Source organism: Schistocerca americana, chromosome 2, assembly GCF_021461395.2.
Source record: "Schistocerca americana isolate TAMUIC-IGC-003095 chromosome 2, iqSchAmer2.1, whole genome shotgun sequence".
Lineage (NCBI taxonomy): Eukaryota > Metazoa > Arthropoda > Insecta > Orthoptera > Acrididae > Schistocerca > Schistocerca americana.
Genome location: NC_060120.1, coordinates 852,041,525 through 852,060,876, shown reverse-complemented (window position 1 = coordinate 852,060,876; position 19,352 = coordinate 852,041,525). Strand labels below are relative to the sequence as shown.

The following is a 19,352-nucleotide window of genomic DNA, read 5'->3' as shown; positions in this document are numbered from 1 at the left end:
AATGGCGCTGGGAGGCCCTTTTATAAATTTCTTGTACCTTAATATAGATATTAGAACAGGAGGACACCTAGTTAGCATTTACATAGCTACAGATATGGTAGTCCCTACAAGCTCCCAGCTTCCACACAGCCACAAATATGTGGCTTTCCATTTGACGCTGCAATGGATAGTCTCCTCTGCAAAATGTACAGGATCTGTCTCCTCTCGTCCATTTGACTGTGAGTGGCATGTTGGCTGTAGGCTTTAGTGGAGGCAGGAACAAGAGAGAACTCGGGGTGTTATACCCATATCCCTAAGAAGTTTGAGGTGCTGCTAAATTTGACACACATGTATTTCCACTAGGAATGGAATGATGATCAGGTTGTGCTATATTTATTTTGCAGTGTTTCACAGTACGTATTATATAATAATATTGTGCAGAGAAGAAAGTTAAATTGTTCTACGGCATGTCAGTTGCTATTTTAAAATCATGTCTGTTACATTTCAGGAACCTTGTGAATGGCGTTGTAAACATTCCCGATGCACAAAGCTTTGCTATGAGCTTTGTAATCGTTCTCCATGTTATGAACCTTGTGAGGAAAAGCTTAAATGTGGGCATGATTGTGTTGGCTTCTGTGGTGAACCATGCCCCCCTCTTTGTAGAATTTGTGATGAAGATGAATTAACAACAATTGTCTTTGGCTCTGAAGATGAAGAGGGTGCCAGGTATATTTCTTAATATATAATTTTAAACTGATATTCTGTAGAAAGGTTGAAGTATATTTAGCTTCTTGGCTTGATTATGAATTTTTAAAATTATTTTTACAATCTTAAATGTCACTAAAAGTGGCTTCATTTTGAAAATGAGTCATTCAACTGGAATAAACCTGAACAATAAATTCTGGCTATTTAACATTCACATCACATGGTGCATATTTAATTCTTTGGTGAAAGAGCTGAAAACTAACTCTCGTCTTAACTTTCGTCAAAACACATGGCACCTGAGAGACTCTGCCTCCCTGTAAAATTATTTAATGAAGTGACATCACATGTTATAGAGTTTCTATGCTGAAAGGTAGAAACAGATGTTTCCTGCATGCTCCTGCCCTCTTTTTGTGTGTTTATCATTTCTTTGGTGATAGACTGAAGAAGGAAAAATTTCAGTTCTATGTTGACATCAATTCTATGAAAATAATTTAATAGTAGTTGCAACCAGATAATGTATGATTTTGATGAAAGAGAAGCTTAAAGAATATTACAGGACCTGTTTGGTGACTCTGACGTGGAAGTAGCCCACATATGATTAAAAGATTGACTGAGATTTCAAAGATTGTGATGCTGAAAATATAGCCCATTGCTTTCTTGCAAATGAAATTTATTGTATTTTGTATTATCATCTGCATGAATAAAACTGTTTCTCATGGTGGCCCAAAATTCTCACTCAACAGCTTCAAAGTCTACCACCAAGAGAATATTTCAAATTTTGATAACAATCCATCACATGTGAACTTGGGGCATTTTATAGTTGTTTCAATGCCACAATTTCCTGCTTTTATCGTTCTGTACCTCAATCAGCAAAAACTGAACCCTTATAAGATCACTTTGTTGTCAGTGTGTCTGTCTGACAGTTAAGATCCCTTTTCTCAGGGATGAGTAGAAGTATCAAGCTCAAATTTGTGTCACGTATAGGTTGTCTTCAGCTCATTGTAACATTGTCAAATGCTGTCTCATTTTAAATGTAATGTCATGCATGTCCCCATATTAGTAAAGGCTTTTTACGAAACTGTTTCTGAAAACGATTTTAAGATACACCTGTAATATTTTATAATTCTAGGTTTGTTTATCTGGAGGACTGCAAACACACTATTGAGTCTAAGGCATTGGATGAGTGGTTGAAACAGCAAAGTGTTGAAATATGTCTCAGAAGCTGTCCTCTTTGTAAAACACCAATAAAGAGAAGCTTGAGGTTCTTAAATTATTTGAAAATTTCATATAACGACATCCAAAATATAAAGGAAAAAGTATTTGGAAATCCACAAGACAATAATGCAAAGAGGATACAACTGAATATTACACTGAAAAAAATAGTTCTTCCAGACATAGTAAGACGTAAGTATTGAAATACTGATTACAATGGTTTTTTTATATGTATTGTGCTTCTTGTATACACTTACCACCTTCTTTTTCCTACTTTATGCTCAGAAGCCATGAGGGAACATTTATGCTGTTAACAGGACAGTTCCATTCAGGGCTGCGTGTGTTTTTTAAATACACTTGGAGACAGGTGGCTCTACCAGTACTTACTTCCAAGAGGCACAATTTTCAGTACAGCTGAAAGAAAAGGCAACAGCACACATACTCTTTTCAAGGGAGAAAAATGGAAATAGCTGAATTGGGAGGGAAGGGAGCAGAATCGCTCAGTATCCTTCTTACCATGGATCTCCTGTGTATGACCAGCACTCTCCATCATCAACCCCCACCCCTTCCCCCCCCCCCCCACCCCCCCACCCCTCCTTTTTAATTAAAAATTGGGAGAGGGTCCATACTGCTTCAATCTGTTTGCTGCACTGAAGAAGAGCCTATGGCTCCAAAAGTTATGAATATTGTTGTCTACTTTCATATGTTAGTATTAGTCATTCTAGGAATTGCCTCTTGGAGGCAGACACTGCCCAGTGCATCTGTTCCTTTGTGAAGTATTAGGTAATATGGTATACACAAAGTTGCAGAGCATATTCGGAGGGGGCAAGTAATCACTGTTAGCAAGTGCATTATATTGTTGTTAATAGTTCTAAAAGATAAAGTATTTTTGTGTTAACTTAGATTGGGTATATAAGTAGGAAACAGCTGAGAATAAAGTACACACTATGAAAATCAGAAAATAGCATGTTGTATGATCTGCTGAAATGATTGTGAATATGGCTGGTACTGCAGAAAAATTTGTAATGTCTTTCATGACTCATTAAACTTTAGTAAAATTGATTACTACTTGTATGCTGAGTAAAAGGTGAAACAAACAAATGTTGATTCTGTACATCTTCAAGGAGAATTTTATCACTGTATGCTTGTAATGAGCTGGCCTGCAATGCTTGATTCTTAAAAGTAGCCTGTACTGTTCTCAGAATTGTTCTTTAAACAAAATTAATGGAGTACTTTCACACAGACTTTCATCAAGGTTTATTTTGATCATATTACAAAATGTTACTACCACCAAAGTTATATTATTTATGAATGATGTATTTAAATAATTTGGATTATTTTTTGTGGTTTCCAGTGCTGCACAAATTTATTTCATCCGATGTGTCAGTACAGTGTAGTCCATAGTGCTGCCAGCAAACTTTCATGCAATGCAAAGTTTTTGTATATATAATGGACATACTGAGCTTCAGAATAGAATGATGAATATTAACCCTTTCACTGCTATATATGAGCTCTTTGGATTCTGTGCTGAGGCTCCGTATGTTATGGCTGTACTGCTAACCAAATGCTAATGCCTGTGTTGATAGATGGCATTCTGGCTGATATGAAAAACTTACCATCCAATTTTTTGAAAACTTTTTTGGTGAAAAATTTGATTTTTGAACATCTTATAGTCTGATATCTTCACTCGATAAAGATTAGTAAAATTCACAGAGGGAAAAATTCATTGGGCAGACTTTGTATGTGGTTGATTTTAGAACATACATTGCAGTGAATGCAATGTAGACGAGATATCAAAATTTTCTTTAAAATTGAGAGCAGAACGATATCTAATTTTGTTCTTGAGTTATTGGGTTTTATATCCAAAGAACTGTCACACACGCTGCATCCACTCACAGCCTTGCAGATCACTGATCGTGTGGTCATAACAATTTTTGTATCTCCTAAAAAGTCAAGGTATCAAAATGAGGGTTTTTTGCTAATTATAACACAGAATGAAGCACGTGTGTTGTTTGATAAATACTCTAAAAACCTTTATTCTCTGGGATATGGAAGTAACTTGTCTTCAGCAGTTAGATATCAGCGGCTCAGGACGCATTCAGATGTCCATAACACTGTAGGAAAATTCAAGCAGTGTGCATATAAACCTGCAGAACACCTGGGGACTAGTGTAGTAGGATGTTTATAAATGCCCACAGTAGTGAAAGGGTTAAAGAAATACGAACATATCCACTGGTCAAAAAAATGAAAAATATAAGATTGTTGCAAAAGTAGGCTACTTGTCACCTTCAGAATACAGTTGTGTGGTAGAAACATATACACATACCATAGAACAACAGAATGAAAATATTTCAGTTGTAAAATTTCCATTAACAATAAAAACTGTGAAAAAGTAATTCACCACACTGTTACACTCAAGATGGTACTGTTTTGAGACACTGAACAGTGCTGTGAATTAGAATGGTGGAATGCTTCATTGATTGGAAGACGGTGAAGTTGGAGAGTAGACTAGGGTGTAGTCATTAACTATTAAGGCTATGACAATGGATCTGAAGATGTTGATTGGAAGGTAACATCTGTCTACAACAGAATGGAAAGAGAGAAACTAGGTTTGGAAAACAAAGAAGCAATTTCCTGTGAGAATGAAGCAAGAAAATCCTAGTCATGAAGACAGAGAATGGTGTCCTATAATATGATGGGATATTTTGGAGAGATAGCTTCCTCTTGCAGCTCATATATTCTGCAACTTAGCAATTCATTTCAGAATTGGTAATGATGCACTCGTGGCTGATTAAATTACTAACTGATGTTTGAGGTTGGTGATTAAAACTTGGAAATCAAAAATTATATTCCAAAAAAAGGCTCTGCGTCAAATGTAATCCGACAAATTTTTGGGTAGCATGGAGGAGCAGTACATGGCAGGTGGATGTAAAAATTATTTGACGAGTGCTTGTATAAATAATACTTCTACAGAAGACGATAGTAGTTTCAGATGAGCAAGAGTGTGTCTGGGGTTCAGTTGTGGCAGGAGGGTGAGGGATTCTCATAATTTTGAGCAACTGTTTTCATAATATGTTTAATCATCAGTTACTGTGGAAGGGATGGGGGCATAAGGAAGAGAGAGATTAAGAGAGTAATCCCTGCACCCACTCCATATTCGCTGTTCAGTTAATGGCTGGCTTTCATCATAGTTTCTCACTGTTCAGTGAAGCTTCTCATAAGAATTACACAATTTAATAAAATACTCTCTATGAATTCTGGTATGAAAATATCAGAAAATCAAACTGATCTGCTCATTGTGAGAAACGTCAGTGGATTCACCAAATTTAATTGAAAAGAATTTTGCATCTCTGACCTTCTTTCTCAAATTATCTCCTTCCTCAGATCAATAACTTGATTTTTGTGCCATGATGGTGCTCTGTATGGTCTTGGATGAAGTGGTTTCTACAAAGTGATGTAGAATGGTTCACTCGACTCAACTATGAAGTGCAAAATATTCCATCATTACTACTGTGGGATTTGAAAAAAATGAGGGATTTAAATGTTTTCTTATCAATGGACTAGTGACTTATCAGGGAAGCAGAGTAGCTGTGTGTGTTCACGGAGAATCTATCTTCACAGGGAAGACGTGAATTACATTGGACTGTTATTTGGTTTGACTCGTGCTTGGAGTTTGTAACTGTCTTGAAGGTAAATAGTGTATGTGAGGATCTGAACCATTTTCTTGCAAATTTTGGAGGCTCTGTCACAATTGGCTAAATGAATGATGATACAATTTTGGCTGTCTGTATATATAAAGTTTAGGACGAACTTCCCTGGGAGTCATAGCAATGTGTGGTTGCATGGCTTTTGAATCTGCAACAAAGATTCACATTTTGATAATAATTAGCAGTAATAGAACAAGGCAAGCAGAAACTGCAAACAAAATGTCTAATGATGAAACAAATTAAGACGAAACAAGTTATAACATGGAAGGTCGATTTGGAACCTGCAACAACAAGTCTATCTATCAAAATGTTGTGTGTTGTATGTGCCAGTTAGCTGTGTGAAGAATTTCATGGTCACCCTTTTTTATTGATTTTTCATTTGTCTTTACATAAGTGTGTCAATCTGGTGGCAGAATGACCATGAACTTGTTTTGTAGCTGCAGACTCCATTACCATTGTACCTTTTTCTGTACTACCTGAAATATCATTCTAGAAAACCAACTTCTGTGAAATGACGCCCACTCCCTATTCTTAAGAGATGTATGTGTTGTATCTCGTGTTTATAATTTGGATCAGTTCACTTACAGATTGTTCAGACTTTTATATGGGCAGTACTTGTTAGTACAAAGACATCATCACTATTGTCTTGATATTGTAGATTCCATAGCCCACAGAGCACTGGTGAGCCAGGACAGCAGTGGCACGGAATAACCTCCCAAGTAGTGGGTGTCGCAACTCTTGGAAAGACTGCTCTCATTACCCTGTGTTGCAGATACCCTGTGCCTGTCCAAAATCAGGGATGTGCACAAAAGAATCAAAAATTCTGTGCACAGTATGTGGGCTGAAACTAATTACTTAACTTAAAAAATAACACTTGCCAAGGTTACGGCTATCATTTGATCACTCTTTGATTAAAGAAAGACATGGCGCAGCACATCAATTTCCCAAAAAATGATATGTTACACCACATATCACCTCCACTGATAACGAATGACATCGTAACAGCTCTATCACCTAGCTAAACAAGAAGTCTTCATAACTATTAACAAACTTTTTCGTCTTATAACTGTGAGTAGGGACAACATCTCCTTCTCTTTTGATACCCACTTTCATTATTATATAACAAACACAAGGCTGTTAGTGGGACCAAAGTTAGAATCCAGTCCATAGTAAATGAGACAGGAATTGAAATTGAGGGTAGCAGAGCAAAAGCTTAAAAGCTTACTTCCATTTTCAAATGTTCCTGTACAAAGGAAAACCCAGGAGAATTGCCCAGATTTAATACTCGTACCACTGAAAAAATGAATGAAATAAGTATTTGTGTCAGTGTTGTTGAGAAACAGCTGACGTCCTTAAAACTGAACAAAGCTCCATGGCCAATGGAATCCCTGTCAGATTCTCTACTGAATTTGCGGATGCATCAGCCCCTCTTCCAACTATAATCTATCGTAGATCCCTCGGACAAAAAACCGTGCCCAGTTCTTGGAAAAAGGAACAGCTCACACCCATGTACAAGAAGGGCAATAGAAGTGATCCACAAAACTACTGTCCAATATCCTTGACATCAGTTTGTTGTAGAATCTTAGGACATATTCTGAGCTCAGACATAATGAGGTATCTTGAACTCTTGATCTCCTCAATGCCAACCAGCATGGATTTTGAAAACATCGATCATATGAAACCCATCTCGCACTTTTCTCACATGACATGTTGAAAGCTTTGGATCAAGGCGACCAGGTGGATGCAGTGTTTCTTGATTTCTGAAAAGCACTTGACTCAGTGCCACACATACACTTACTGTTGAAAGTATGATCATATGAGGTATCAAGTGAAATTTGTGACTGGATTGAGGACTTTTTGGTAGGCAGGACACAGCATGTTAACTTGGATGGGGAGTCATCATCAGATGTAGAAGTAGCTTTGGGTGTGCCCCAGGGAAGTATGTTGGGACTCTTGCTGCTCATGTTGCATATTAATGACCTTGCAGACAATAGTAATAGTAAAATAAGGCTTTTTGCAGATGAAGCAGTTATTTATAATGACGAACTGTCTTAGGGAAGCTGCATAAATATTCAGCCAGATCTTGACAAGATTTAAACATGGTACAGAGATTGGCAACTTGATCTAAATGTTCGGAAATGTAAACTTCTGCATTTCACAAAACAAAAAAAGTAGTATATATGATTTTTTTTTTTTTTTTTAGTCCTCATATTAGAGTTTGAAACTTCAGAAAAATCCAAACTATGGTTAATAGTTCTTTCTTGGGTGCTGTATAATTTATCTGCTGGCAAAAGCTGTGCTCCCCTTGCTCAGGATCCCACTCACCATGAAACAGTTCACACACCAAACCGTATTCCAATATGTCTGTGGTTAAATGGTTGATGCATCTCTGGATGGCATAAAATTTTAGCATCTAAGAGATACAGCATAATATTATTAAATTCTTTGGATGCATGGTCATCCCATATCCATCTCGATCAATGATTAAGCAGGAATAGAGGTCTAGGATAGTTCATTGAGTGCCCCGCCAATCCTAAAAATGAACATAATATTTTCATGTTGCATGGTTTAGGACTTTCTTTTATCACTTGTATCCGTTTTGGATCAAGTTGTATTCCTTTGACATAATATGTCCTCCAGATTTTAGTTCATCCCCACCAAAATGAGACTTAGCAGATTTTATTGTGATTCCCTTTTGCTGTAGTCAATGTAAAGTTCTGATTGATAATACACAATGTTCCTCCCATGCCTTAGATAATAGTAGCAAGTTATCTGTGTATATAATTTGGTCATTTACCAAATCATTACCCAAAGTCTTATTTAATCTTCCTATCAAAATAGCTACAGATATGTGTAGCTCAAATAGATGCACACGAAGTTCTTGAGATTTGCCCTCAAATAGAAATGCTGTATAAGTTCTGGAATCTTCTTGCAAATGCACCTGCCAGTCGCCCACTCTTAAATCCTTGGACCTAAAGAATTGATCCTGCTCAAGCTTAATAAAGTTTTTATATCTACTAATTTTTAGTGCGTAGCTCCTTTCTCCTTAATTGTGATTACAATTTTGCTAGTATTTTAAATACCTTGTATATATCCAGAGTGAAATTTTTCACTTAAACGTTATATAGGTCCTTTACGAGATGATTCTTAATTTTGAGTTCATTGTCTCGCTACATATCATCACATTCAGTATCAAGTTGACTTAAGGTCTTCCTTTCAGTTGCATATAAGGAGGCGTCATTTCAGTAGTGGAACACATCCAGTTTTGTTCATGTCAAGATACTGAGATTTAAACATAATTGAATGATGACAATTCTCTGACTGAGACATCTGAAGTGTTGCAGTCCATCGCTTGTTGCAAGGGGTTATTGTTTCTTTCTATTGTCATCAGACATTCATATCAAATTGTTTCTTCGTTCCTCTTGTTTCATGATTGAGCGATTCACTTACTCCAGTTCCCACTTCGTTTTCATAGTCTTTTCCGCTTAAAATGTTGTTTTTTCATAGATTTTGCATCTTCGCAATAATTAGGTACGCCAATCCTTTTTGTTTTTTTATTTATTTTTTCATTATTCTATCATTGCAAAGGTTAATGAATTCTTGTCCTGTTAGTTTGCATCCTGTATTTCTTTTGTTATATAACTTCAAAAGTACTATATATCTTTCTTACCATTGGGATGTCAAAGCAACTGAATGGCCGCTGTTTCTTATTGCATATGTACCAACTTCGATTTTTTCACAATGTTGATTGCCACATTTTTGTATATGACATGATCTTTTTTTCCTATGTTCTTTTAAACCTAAGAAATAATTCATTTTGATGCTACACACACATTATACACAGTCTTACCTTAAACTGTATTATATTCCCATTAATTATCATCATTTTCTGCTTCTACTACTACTACTACTACTACTACTGCTTTGTATATATTTTTCATACATTATGATTATATCTTTATACACCGTCCCTATTAAATGGTCTTTATGACATTTCTTATTTTTGACTCCTTACTGAATGTGTTTCATATCTTAGACATTGAATGAATATGTAGGTTTGCTTCATCCCATTATAATGACACCATTGTGCTCCATAGTTGTCTCAATAGACATGATGTACTCATATCTTAGGTCTATGAACTACTGTTGTTATATTATTTTTAGTTCATAGTTATTTACTTGTGTCTATTTGATGTAACAGATTTAATTATATTGCTGAACTTATTTTGTACCTTATTGTTTTAAGTATTTTTTGTAACCACATAGGCTTCTGAAGAAGACACTACTGAGGCATTGAAACTGGTAGCCTAAATAAAGTTTCAAAAAATAACAGCAGATAGTATATCATTCTACAGCTGTTCATACAGCCATGTTCCTGTCTCCATATTTTTATGATGGATTTACGATTTGTCATAAGTTGCATCTTCTGTGCTAGCTGAAATGTCATTCTAGAAAAAGCAATGTCTACAAAATTACATCCACTTTCCCTTATTAAGAGATGTGTAATTCTATCTGTATTTACAATTTGGAATACTTCAGTTATAGATCATTTTACATGAATGATGCTTGTTATACAAATCCATCAATATTCTTTTAGGACTAGTTAGCAAATGCTAACTTCATTTATTATGATGTCATCAGTGTTGTAATGATATTCTAGATTCCATGGTCCATAGTACATTCCTGAGCCAGGACAGTGGTGGCATGGAGTAATTACCCACATCCAAATTCAGCAACATACACAAAAGAAACAAAACTTTTGTGCACAGTATGCAGATCAAAACTAAAACTAAAAAGAAAATACTTGTCAAGAGCACGGCTATCATTCATCAGTTAGAGAAAGGCATGGGGCAACACATCACTTTTCCCAAAGTAATATATGTTAAACCACACTATGTATTAATTTTGGGACATTATAGCATACTCATTTGGGCTACTTGGGTATGTAACTAAATGTGAAACAAGATTATAATGTATCTATAAATGGCAGTGTTAGGGGGAATTGGAAAAAAAAGTAACCTCTGTACTGGGTAAAGTCATTAAATCTTATGTAAGTTAATTTTCGAAACAGTTCCAGATGACGGGAAATATTGTAAATGCTTGAGTGAATCTTCTGGCTTTACTTATCAATCAAGTGGTGGTGAACTTTAAGCTAAGAAGTCGAAGTCATTTATTGAAGTATCATTTACAGGACCAGAGTTGCAGGCAATCTACATCATATTTTTTCTAGATAGTGAGGCAGAAACTGAAATGACAACCAAAATGTATTATTCTTGAAAGTCTCCTTGGGTTTGCTACCAGATCCTAAAATCAACATGATTCAATTTTTCAATGATCCTTCTGTCCACCAACTTCAGTAGAATGCTGCTACTGCTGAGTCATGCTGAAAACTGATGCCATCATACTATATAGGCCTCCATACTGTACACAGCGCAAGCGCCGCCCATCGCAACTCTTGCCCTCCCAAGACCAGGCCGGTGGCACCACTCTTAGTAGAACACCAGCGGCAACAATATATTGCACTCAAAGACTATTTTCAAACACATAAGGCTGGGCACACTGAAGTAGTTCTGTTTTGCCGTGGGATAGCACAAGATTCAACGTCCTGCTGAAAGGAAAACCTTTGTCTCTGTTGATCAAATTAGCTGCTGGCCTAATTTCAGTTGCCTCATTATAAAGACTGTTCCAAAAATCGAAAGTGTTTGGAACTATCATAGACTCATCTGATACCATTCCATGTTCCTCGTTTAGGCAACATTCTGCTACCACAAATTTTTGCAGCTGTTGTAGCCTCGTATGATGACACTTTCTATGCACCTGACGTGAACTGTGTGAATCAAATGGCCAATATAAGCCTTCCCACACTGACACAGAATTTTAAGAATTTTATTTATATGCTGGTATTCCTAAGCCACAGATCATCTCTCACAGAGCCAACTAATGCCCTTATCTTGGAAGGTGCTCAAACACAGTTAAAACTCCTTGAAATTCTTCCATTATTAAACGATATGTCCCCAGCCTAAGGAATAATGCCACACTTCTGTGCTCCTCTTTATGTACATCTGGAGATGGTCCAAACACCATAGCCTGATAAGTCTGCTTCCCAAGAGTATCCATTTTCCTTAAAACCAGCCATCAAATGTCAAAGTTCTTGGGTTAAACCATCTGTGTGGAAAATGGCATATGCTCTTCTATCATAGTCCCAAGGTAGCCATTGCGTTGGTATGGTGGATGGTAACTCTTGGCATGAAGATACCAAACAGTGTGTGTGTGTGTCAGCTTTTTGGTGAACGCTAAGTCCCAAAGTACTATCTCGTTGTGTGTAAACCATGCTGTCCAAAAATGGAAGCGCCTCCCATCACTTTTGACCTCCTTGGTAAATTTAATGCTGGGATGAAATCAGTTTAGGTGGTCCATAAATCTGTTGAGAATATCACATCCATCTTTGTCCTTTAGCCTGAGTGTTTGAAAATAGTCTTTGACTACGATATATCATTGCCACTGATGTTCTACTAAGGACGGCACCACCAGCCCAGTCTTGGAGGATAATGGGTGGTGCATGCACTGTGTACGGTGCAGAGGCCTAGGACAATCATTTACATCCTTGGCATCAGGTTTTAGTGGGACTCAGCAGCACTCTTCCTGTTGATGGCAGACAGATGGAGTGCCGAAATATTGAATCGTGTTAATTTTAGGATCCGGCAGCAGACCCAACGAGACTTTCAAGAACTATTATGCAGGAAAACTTACGACATCACAAAATTTATCATCTTGTATCCAATATAGAAAAACTTATTGAGTATTAAAGGTGACAGAGAAAGTGAAGAGGATGATTATGCTGCTGCTGCTGATGATGATGATGATGCAGTGCAAAAGGATAGTGATGGAAGGTTGAATTTATTGAAAGAAATTGAAAAAAATATTCCAATTCAGAAACAAGTGATAAATTCTGATCACATTTGCAGAATCAACATAAATTTTCTATGTGCATTCGTGATGTTGAGGATGCTCATAAGTCATTTAGTGGTAGTGATGGATATCCAGTTTAAATTGCATCTTCTGCTTTGAGGAAATAGAATGTTTAATGCTGCAAAAATGCTTATTTTTCCAAAAACAAAAATTTCTTTAAGGTTTAATCAAGCTTTTTATTAACTGTTAGAAGAGTCTTAAGTGGGGCTGCACAGAAGAATTCAGCTTAAAGGCAAGTGCAGCAGAGATCCACTAACTGCTGTCTCAGCAAAAGAAGAAACAAAGTCTCTCTCCAAGAATGTTTTCTCATAATGAAAGTGTTTACCAGCTGTTCCTATATTGTCAGAGACTCGTTATTCGAGTATGTGGTCACAAAAAAGAAGGTGATTCAGCTCCAAAACTTGTACTTTAAGGTGCTGGAAATGTGAAAGAGTTTAAGAAAAAGTGAGGCATTATGAAAGAGCTTTAAAGTCATTGCAGAAACAAAATGACAGAAGCTATAGCACTCAAAATTTTGAAAACTCCAATAAAAAGATACTAAAGACTCAAGAAACAGAAACACTTAAAAGCACAGCTAGGGATCTACACAGAAAGTGTTTCAACTGTGGTGCAAATGGACACAAGTCAAGTGATTGCAACCTAAGAGCAAACTATTTAGGCCATATTTCATCTGTGTGCATCAAGGAGTAGAATAATCTAAATATGACTAGGAATTCATAAGTTATTAAGAATATCGTTAACAGTTATAAATTTGAAGATTTCTAAATACATAACTGAAAGGTACAGGTGCTAAATGACTGTGGTAGTCAATTTATTATGAGAAGATGTTAATGAAGCAGTGAATGCTCCAAGATTGAAGGATACAGTTGTAATCTTTACAGGAATTGGGAAAAACTTTGTCTCTCAAAGGGATATTTTACAGTTACTGTTGGCATTGATGATGTGAAATTTGAAACAGGTGTTCATGTGGTTTCTGAAGAAACTATGAACATAGATCAGATTGATGTCTTAATAAACAAGGACAGAATTAGCATTAGGAAACCAGAAGGGGAAACTCATCCCGCATGTACCAGTATAGCAGACAGTCCAGAATTAAAAATGAGACAAAGGAACATATTAAAGATTTAGTGACTAATTACACCCAATAAAGTCAAAGACTTCCGACATCAGAAAGATTATCACCAGGGTTGACAACCAAGTTCAAGTATGGCATGATTGAGGAATAATTGAACCAAATTCATCTGAGTATATGTGTTAGGCAGGTCATAGTTGTAAAACAGAAGATTGGAGAGCATCATGTCTTTATAGATTACGGAAAATTAAACAAAATTACAGTGAAAGATTGTTACTCGTTTCTCCTTATTGCAGATCCACATAAACGATAAGATGACTGTGTATTTTGCATACTAGACCTCAAGAGAAGATTTTTTTCTGATTGATGTTTAAGAGGGAAACTGAAGGTATATCAACAATGTAGGAAAAGACAGATTGCTACTTACCATAAAGAAGGCACACTAAGTTGCAGACATGCACAATTAAGACATTTACATAAAGCTTTCAGCCACAGCCTTCATCAGCAAAAGAGAAACACACATCACTAATCCACACATGACCGCCAACTCCAGCATCTTGGGTGAGAGTGCTGAAGATATTACACTGAAGGAATAATTCATTTGTAACACTCTGGCCTTTCTAGTTCAAGAAAGTTCATTTGGAGTACCAGATTAGCCTGCAGTATTCCAATGATATACAAGAATGTTTTCTGACAATGTGAAATCAACAATGTGCTGAAGGAAGGACACATTCTGTTGAAAGAAATGAAGAGAAAATGAAACAGGATTATTATATATTGTATTTTACAGACTATAAGACGCACCTTAATTTTTAAGCAAAATTTTAAAAATAATTACATTATTACCATTTTTATTATTAGATTGTAAAGCCACACTAAAAAATGATTTCTTAGTTTATAAAACTGAATGGACCGATAAAATCCCTGAAAATCATCATCTGAACTTACTTCTTCTTCTTCTTCTTCTTCTTCTTGGTCATCATCATTGTCCTCTTCATATATCAGATGGTCTTCATTGCCTTGCCACAGTTCTTGAGAGATTAGACAATAATGTGGTTTTTTTTTTTTTTTTTCACTCTACACCATGACTTTTATCCAATGACACAACTGTTTGATTATAGGTCATTTTAAAGCTCCCTTTGGTGTAAACTCATGTTGGGGTTTCATCCATCATCCATTTGTTCCATTGCTCTCTCACACACACTTTAAATGGTTTATTTCCCAAGATATCAAGAGGTTGCAGCTGTGAAGTAAGTCCTCCAGGAATAACAGCAAGCTCTGTATTTTCGTATCTCAATTTCTCTTTCACTGAATTTTTCAAATTACTTCTAAACTTATCTAGCACAAAAAAGAGAACTCTTCAAAAAAAAAAGAACTCTTCTTCAACAAAGCACCTCTCCTTCTCGCCATCTGTTAATCCATAATTTCTTACCAGCCTTGTCCATCCAATCCTTGTCATGTATGTGAACAACACCACTTGACAGTATTTCAGAAGGTTTTGGCATGTTTTGCACTTGAAAATAATCGTCGAATTAAGGTTATTATCATCAGCACAACATGAAAGGACGATAGTGTAGAGCATTTTTTCATGTCCACTTGTTTTTATAGACAATATTAGCCCCTTTCATGGCAACAGTTCTGTTACTTGGCACATCATATGCAGAGGAGTTTCGTTCATATTTGCTATTTTGCTTAGTTCCACACTGTTTATCTTTCGATATTGAATAATAAAGTGAGGGAAGGATAATATTTTCTCTTCAAACTCTTATGGCGTTTTGTAAAAAAAATGTTGGTTTTGGTTCGCATGGTAAGTCCACGACACTTCATAAACCTGTAGCACCAACCAGCTCTACTCTTAAAGTCTGTTAAGTTCCACTATTTGAATCATTTTTGTATTAATTCCAGTGTCATTTTGATGATGTCTTTGAAGCCATTTCAATATGTCGTTTTCTAGTTTTGGCCATTTTGCATTGAGTCTTATACTTGCACAATATTCGTCGCCTCTCTCTTTTTTAAATAGCCTGCCAATCGTAAATGTTTTTTTCTGTCAGTGAAGGGCTGAAATGCTGATCTGTTTCTGTGTTCTTTTGCATATGCCGTTACTTTCAATTTATAGCTGGCATCATATGAATACCATTTAGTTTTTTTCCATTACACCACCTATTAACAAAAATATTGTTCTGTAGTTATTCAGACAGCTGTTGTCTCATTTTTTGTCCATTGTTCATGAAGTTTTTCTGCTGCCCAATGGATTTTTTTAAGCCATGTTGGGGGAAGTTCACACCATTTCTGGGAAAAACTTCAAATTTTCTTCATGCTATTCTGTTTTTCAGCTCCTTTGATACTTCCATGTCTTTATACTAACGACTCTGACCACAATCTATTGGTTATGAACTGTTGTTTAAAACTGAAGAAACTGCAAAAAGGTGGGAATTTAAGGAGATGGGACCTGGATAAACTGAAAGAACCAGAGGTTGTACAGAGTTTCAGGGAGAGCATAAGGGAACAGTTGACAGGAATGGGGGAAAGAAATACAGTAGAAGAAGAATGGGTAGCTTTGAGGGATGAAATAGTGAAGGCAGCAGAGGATCAAATAGGTAAAAAGCCGAGGGCTAGTAGAAACCCTTGGGTAACAGAGGAAATATTGAATTTAATTGATGAAAGGAGAAAATATAAGAATGCAGTAAATGAAGCAGGCAAAAAGGAATACAAACGTTTCAAAAATGATATCGACAGGAAGTGCAAAATGGCTAAGCAGGGATGGCTATAGGACAAATGTAAGGATGTAGAGGCTTATCTCACTAGGGGTAAGATAGATATTGCCTACAGGAAAATTAAAGAGACCTTTGGAGAAAATAGAACCACTTGTATGAATATCAAGAGCTCAGATGGAAACCCAGTTCTAAGCAAAGAAGGGAAAGCAGAAAGGTGGCAGGAGTATATAGAGGGTCTGTACAAGGGCGATGTACTTGAGGACAATATTATGGAAATGGAAGAGGATGTAGATGAAGATGAAATGGGAGATATGATACTGCATGAAGAGTTTGACAGAGCACTGAAAGACCTGAGTCGAAACAAGGCCCCGGAGTAGACAACATCCCATTGCAACTACTGACAGCCTTGGGAGAGCCAGTCGTGACAAAACTCTACCACCTGGTGAGCAAGATGTATGAGACAGGCGAAATACCCTCAGACTTCAAGAAGAATATAATAATTCCAATCCCAAGGAAAGCAGGTGTTGACAGATGTGAAAATTACCGAACTATCAGTTTACTAAGTCACAGCTGCAAAATACTAACATGAATTTTTTACAGACGAATGGAAAACCTGGTAGAAGCTGACCTCGGGGAAGATCAGTTTGGATTCCGTAGAAATATTGGAACACGTGAGGCAATACTGACCGTACGATTTATCTTAGAAGAAAGAATAAGGAAAGGCAACCCTACGATTCTAGCATTTGTAGACTTAGAGAAAGCTTTTGACAATGTTGATTGGAATACTCTCTTTCAAATTCTTAAGGTGGCAGGGGTAAAATACAGGGAGCGAAAGGCTATTTACAATTTGTGCAGAAACCAGATGGCAGTTATAAGAGTCGAGGGGTATGAAAGGGAAGCAGTTTGTTGGGAAGGGAGTGAGACAGGATTGTAGCCTATCCCCGATGTTATTCAATCTGTATATTGAGCAAGCAATAAAGGAAACAAAAGAAAAGTTCGGAGTAGGTATTAAAATCCATGGAGTAGAAATGAAAACTTTGAGGTTCGCTGATGATATTGTAGTTCTGTCAGAGACAGCAAGGGGCTTAGAAAAGCAGTTGAACGGAATGGACAGTGTCTTGAAAGGAGTGTATAAGATGAACATCAACAAAAGCAAAACGAGGATAATGGAATGCAGTCAAATTAAGTTGGGTGATGCTGAGGGAATTAGATTAGGAAATGTGACACTTTAAGTAGTAAAGGAGTTTTGCTATTTGGGGAGCAAAGTAACTGATAATGGACGAAGTAGAGAGGATATAAAATGTAGACTGGCAATGGCAAGGAAAGTGTTTCTGAAGAAGAGAAATTTGTTAACACCGAGTTTAGATTTAAATGTCTTAAAGTCGTTTCTGAAAGTATTTGTATGGAGTGTAGCCATGTATGGAAGTGAAACGTGGACAATAAATAGTTTAGACAAGAAGAGAATAGAAGCTTTCAAAATGTGGTGCTATAGGAGAATGCTGAAGATTAGATGGGTAGATCACATAACTAATGAGGAGGTATTGAATAGAATTGGGGAGAAGAGAAGCGTGTGGCACAACTTGACTAGAAGAAGGGATTGGTTGGTAGGACATGCTCTGAGACGTCGAGGGATCACCAATTTAGTATTGGAGGGCAGCGTGGAGGGTAAAAATCGTAGAGGGAGACAAAGAGATGAATACACTAAGCAGATTCAGAAGGATGTAGGCTGCAGTAGGTACTGGGAGATGAAGAAGCTTGCACAGGATAGAGTAGCATGGAGAGCTGCATCAAACCAGTCTCAAGACTGAAGGCCACAACAACAACAACAACAACAACATACTAACGAGTGTCGAATGCTTTAACCATTGTCTCCATAGTCATGTATAACCAGTTTCATAATAAGGTAGTGAGACCAGTGGCCAGCGATAGATATAGAAAGGGCTGTTGCAGGGATCAGTTCCATTATATCAAGGACTAAGGTTTCAAAAGTTCCTGCTGCCTGAGGTACAGTTTGAAGAGATATATTTGGTCTTCATACTTACACACTCTTAGCACTTGGGAGACAATTTTGAATGCAATCTTCTACACCTTTCTTTCATTGTGTCCACTAGTAATGCCCTGCAACATGTGCCTGTGAATCGCTTTTCCCATTATGACACGCCTGTTTTAAATAGTTACAGTATGCACTTGGAGAGTCTGTGGAACTGCTATCCGTCCTCCAAGAGCCATTTTCATACATATATGATTATCTTTTGTAATACAATGCAGCGATGTACCCAGTTTCTTACATGCGACATCAGATTCTTGTGCTTTTTTAATTTTCTAAAGAGCATGCTATTTACTTGTAAGATCTTAATTTTGCTGCACAAGGCACCTGCATTCTGATTTACCTTGCCTGGATTGTGTTTGGCTGTGTAGTCATATTCACTGTGTTTTGAGGTCTACCCACAAAATTCCTGGGATCTTTTAAACTTAAACAGCCATTGTAGAGCAGTGTCTTCAGTAATTACTGTGAACTGTCATCAGCATATGTAACACCAAAAGTAATGATTGTCAAAAGCAATTGCCAGAAGTTCCTTTTATGGTGTGTTGGTAGTTTACTTGATTTGATTCAGCCGGTGCAGTGAGTAGCCAGTTGGTTTTTCTTTGGCACCTTGTGTTTGACTTAATGTGCAGCCTACAGGGAAGTTGCTAGCATCTTGTAACAAAATAAAAGTTTGCTCAAAATCCAGATATACCAAAACAGGTGAATTTGGAAGAATTTCTTTCACTTTTAACGTGGCACTCTCACTGTCCACTGTCCAGACAAAAGGAGTTCCCTTCTTTAATAATTTTGTGAGAGATCTCATGGTGACTGCATAGTTCTCCATGAAACGTCAATAGTAATTTGCTAACTCAAAAAAAGTTTGCAATTTTTTAAGATTTCTGGAAGTCTTCCACTGTGTCTGTTAACCAAGGGTCTGGGTAACACAGTCTGCTGAAATTCCAAGCTCT

The 19,352-nt window shown here is 36.8% G+C and overlaps 1 protein-coding gene across 1 annotated transcript in view; it reads left to right on the top strand.

The window, feature by feature from the left end:
- Positions 1–19,352, top strand: part of LOC124595650 (NFX1-type zinc finger-containing protein 1-like) — a 279,353-nt gene that overhangs the window by 243,768 nt on the left and 16,233 nt on the right. The window contains exons 14-15 of the mRNA XM_047134490.1: positions 488–705; positions 1,814–2,088. Coding sequence (XP_046990446.1) covers positions 488–705; positions 1,814–2,088 — 493 coding nt within the window. The remainder of the gene's footprint in view (positions 1–487; positions 706–1,813; positions 2,089–19,352) is intronic.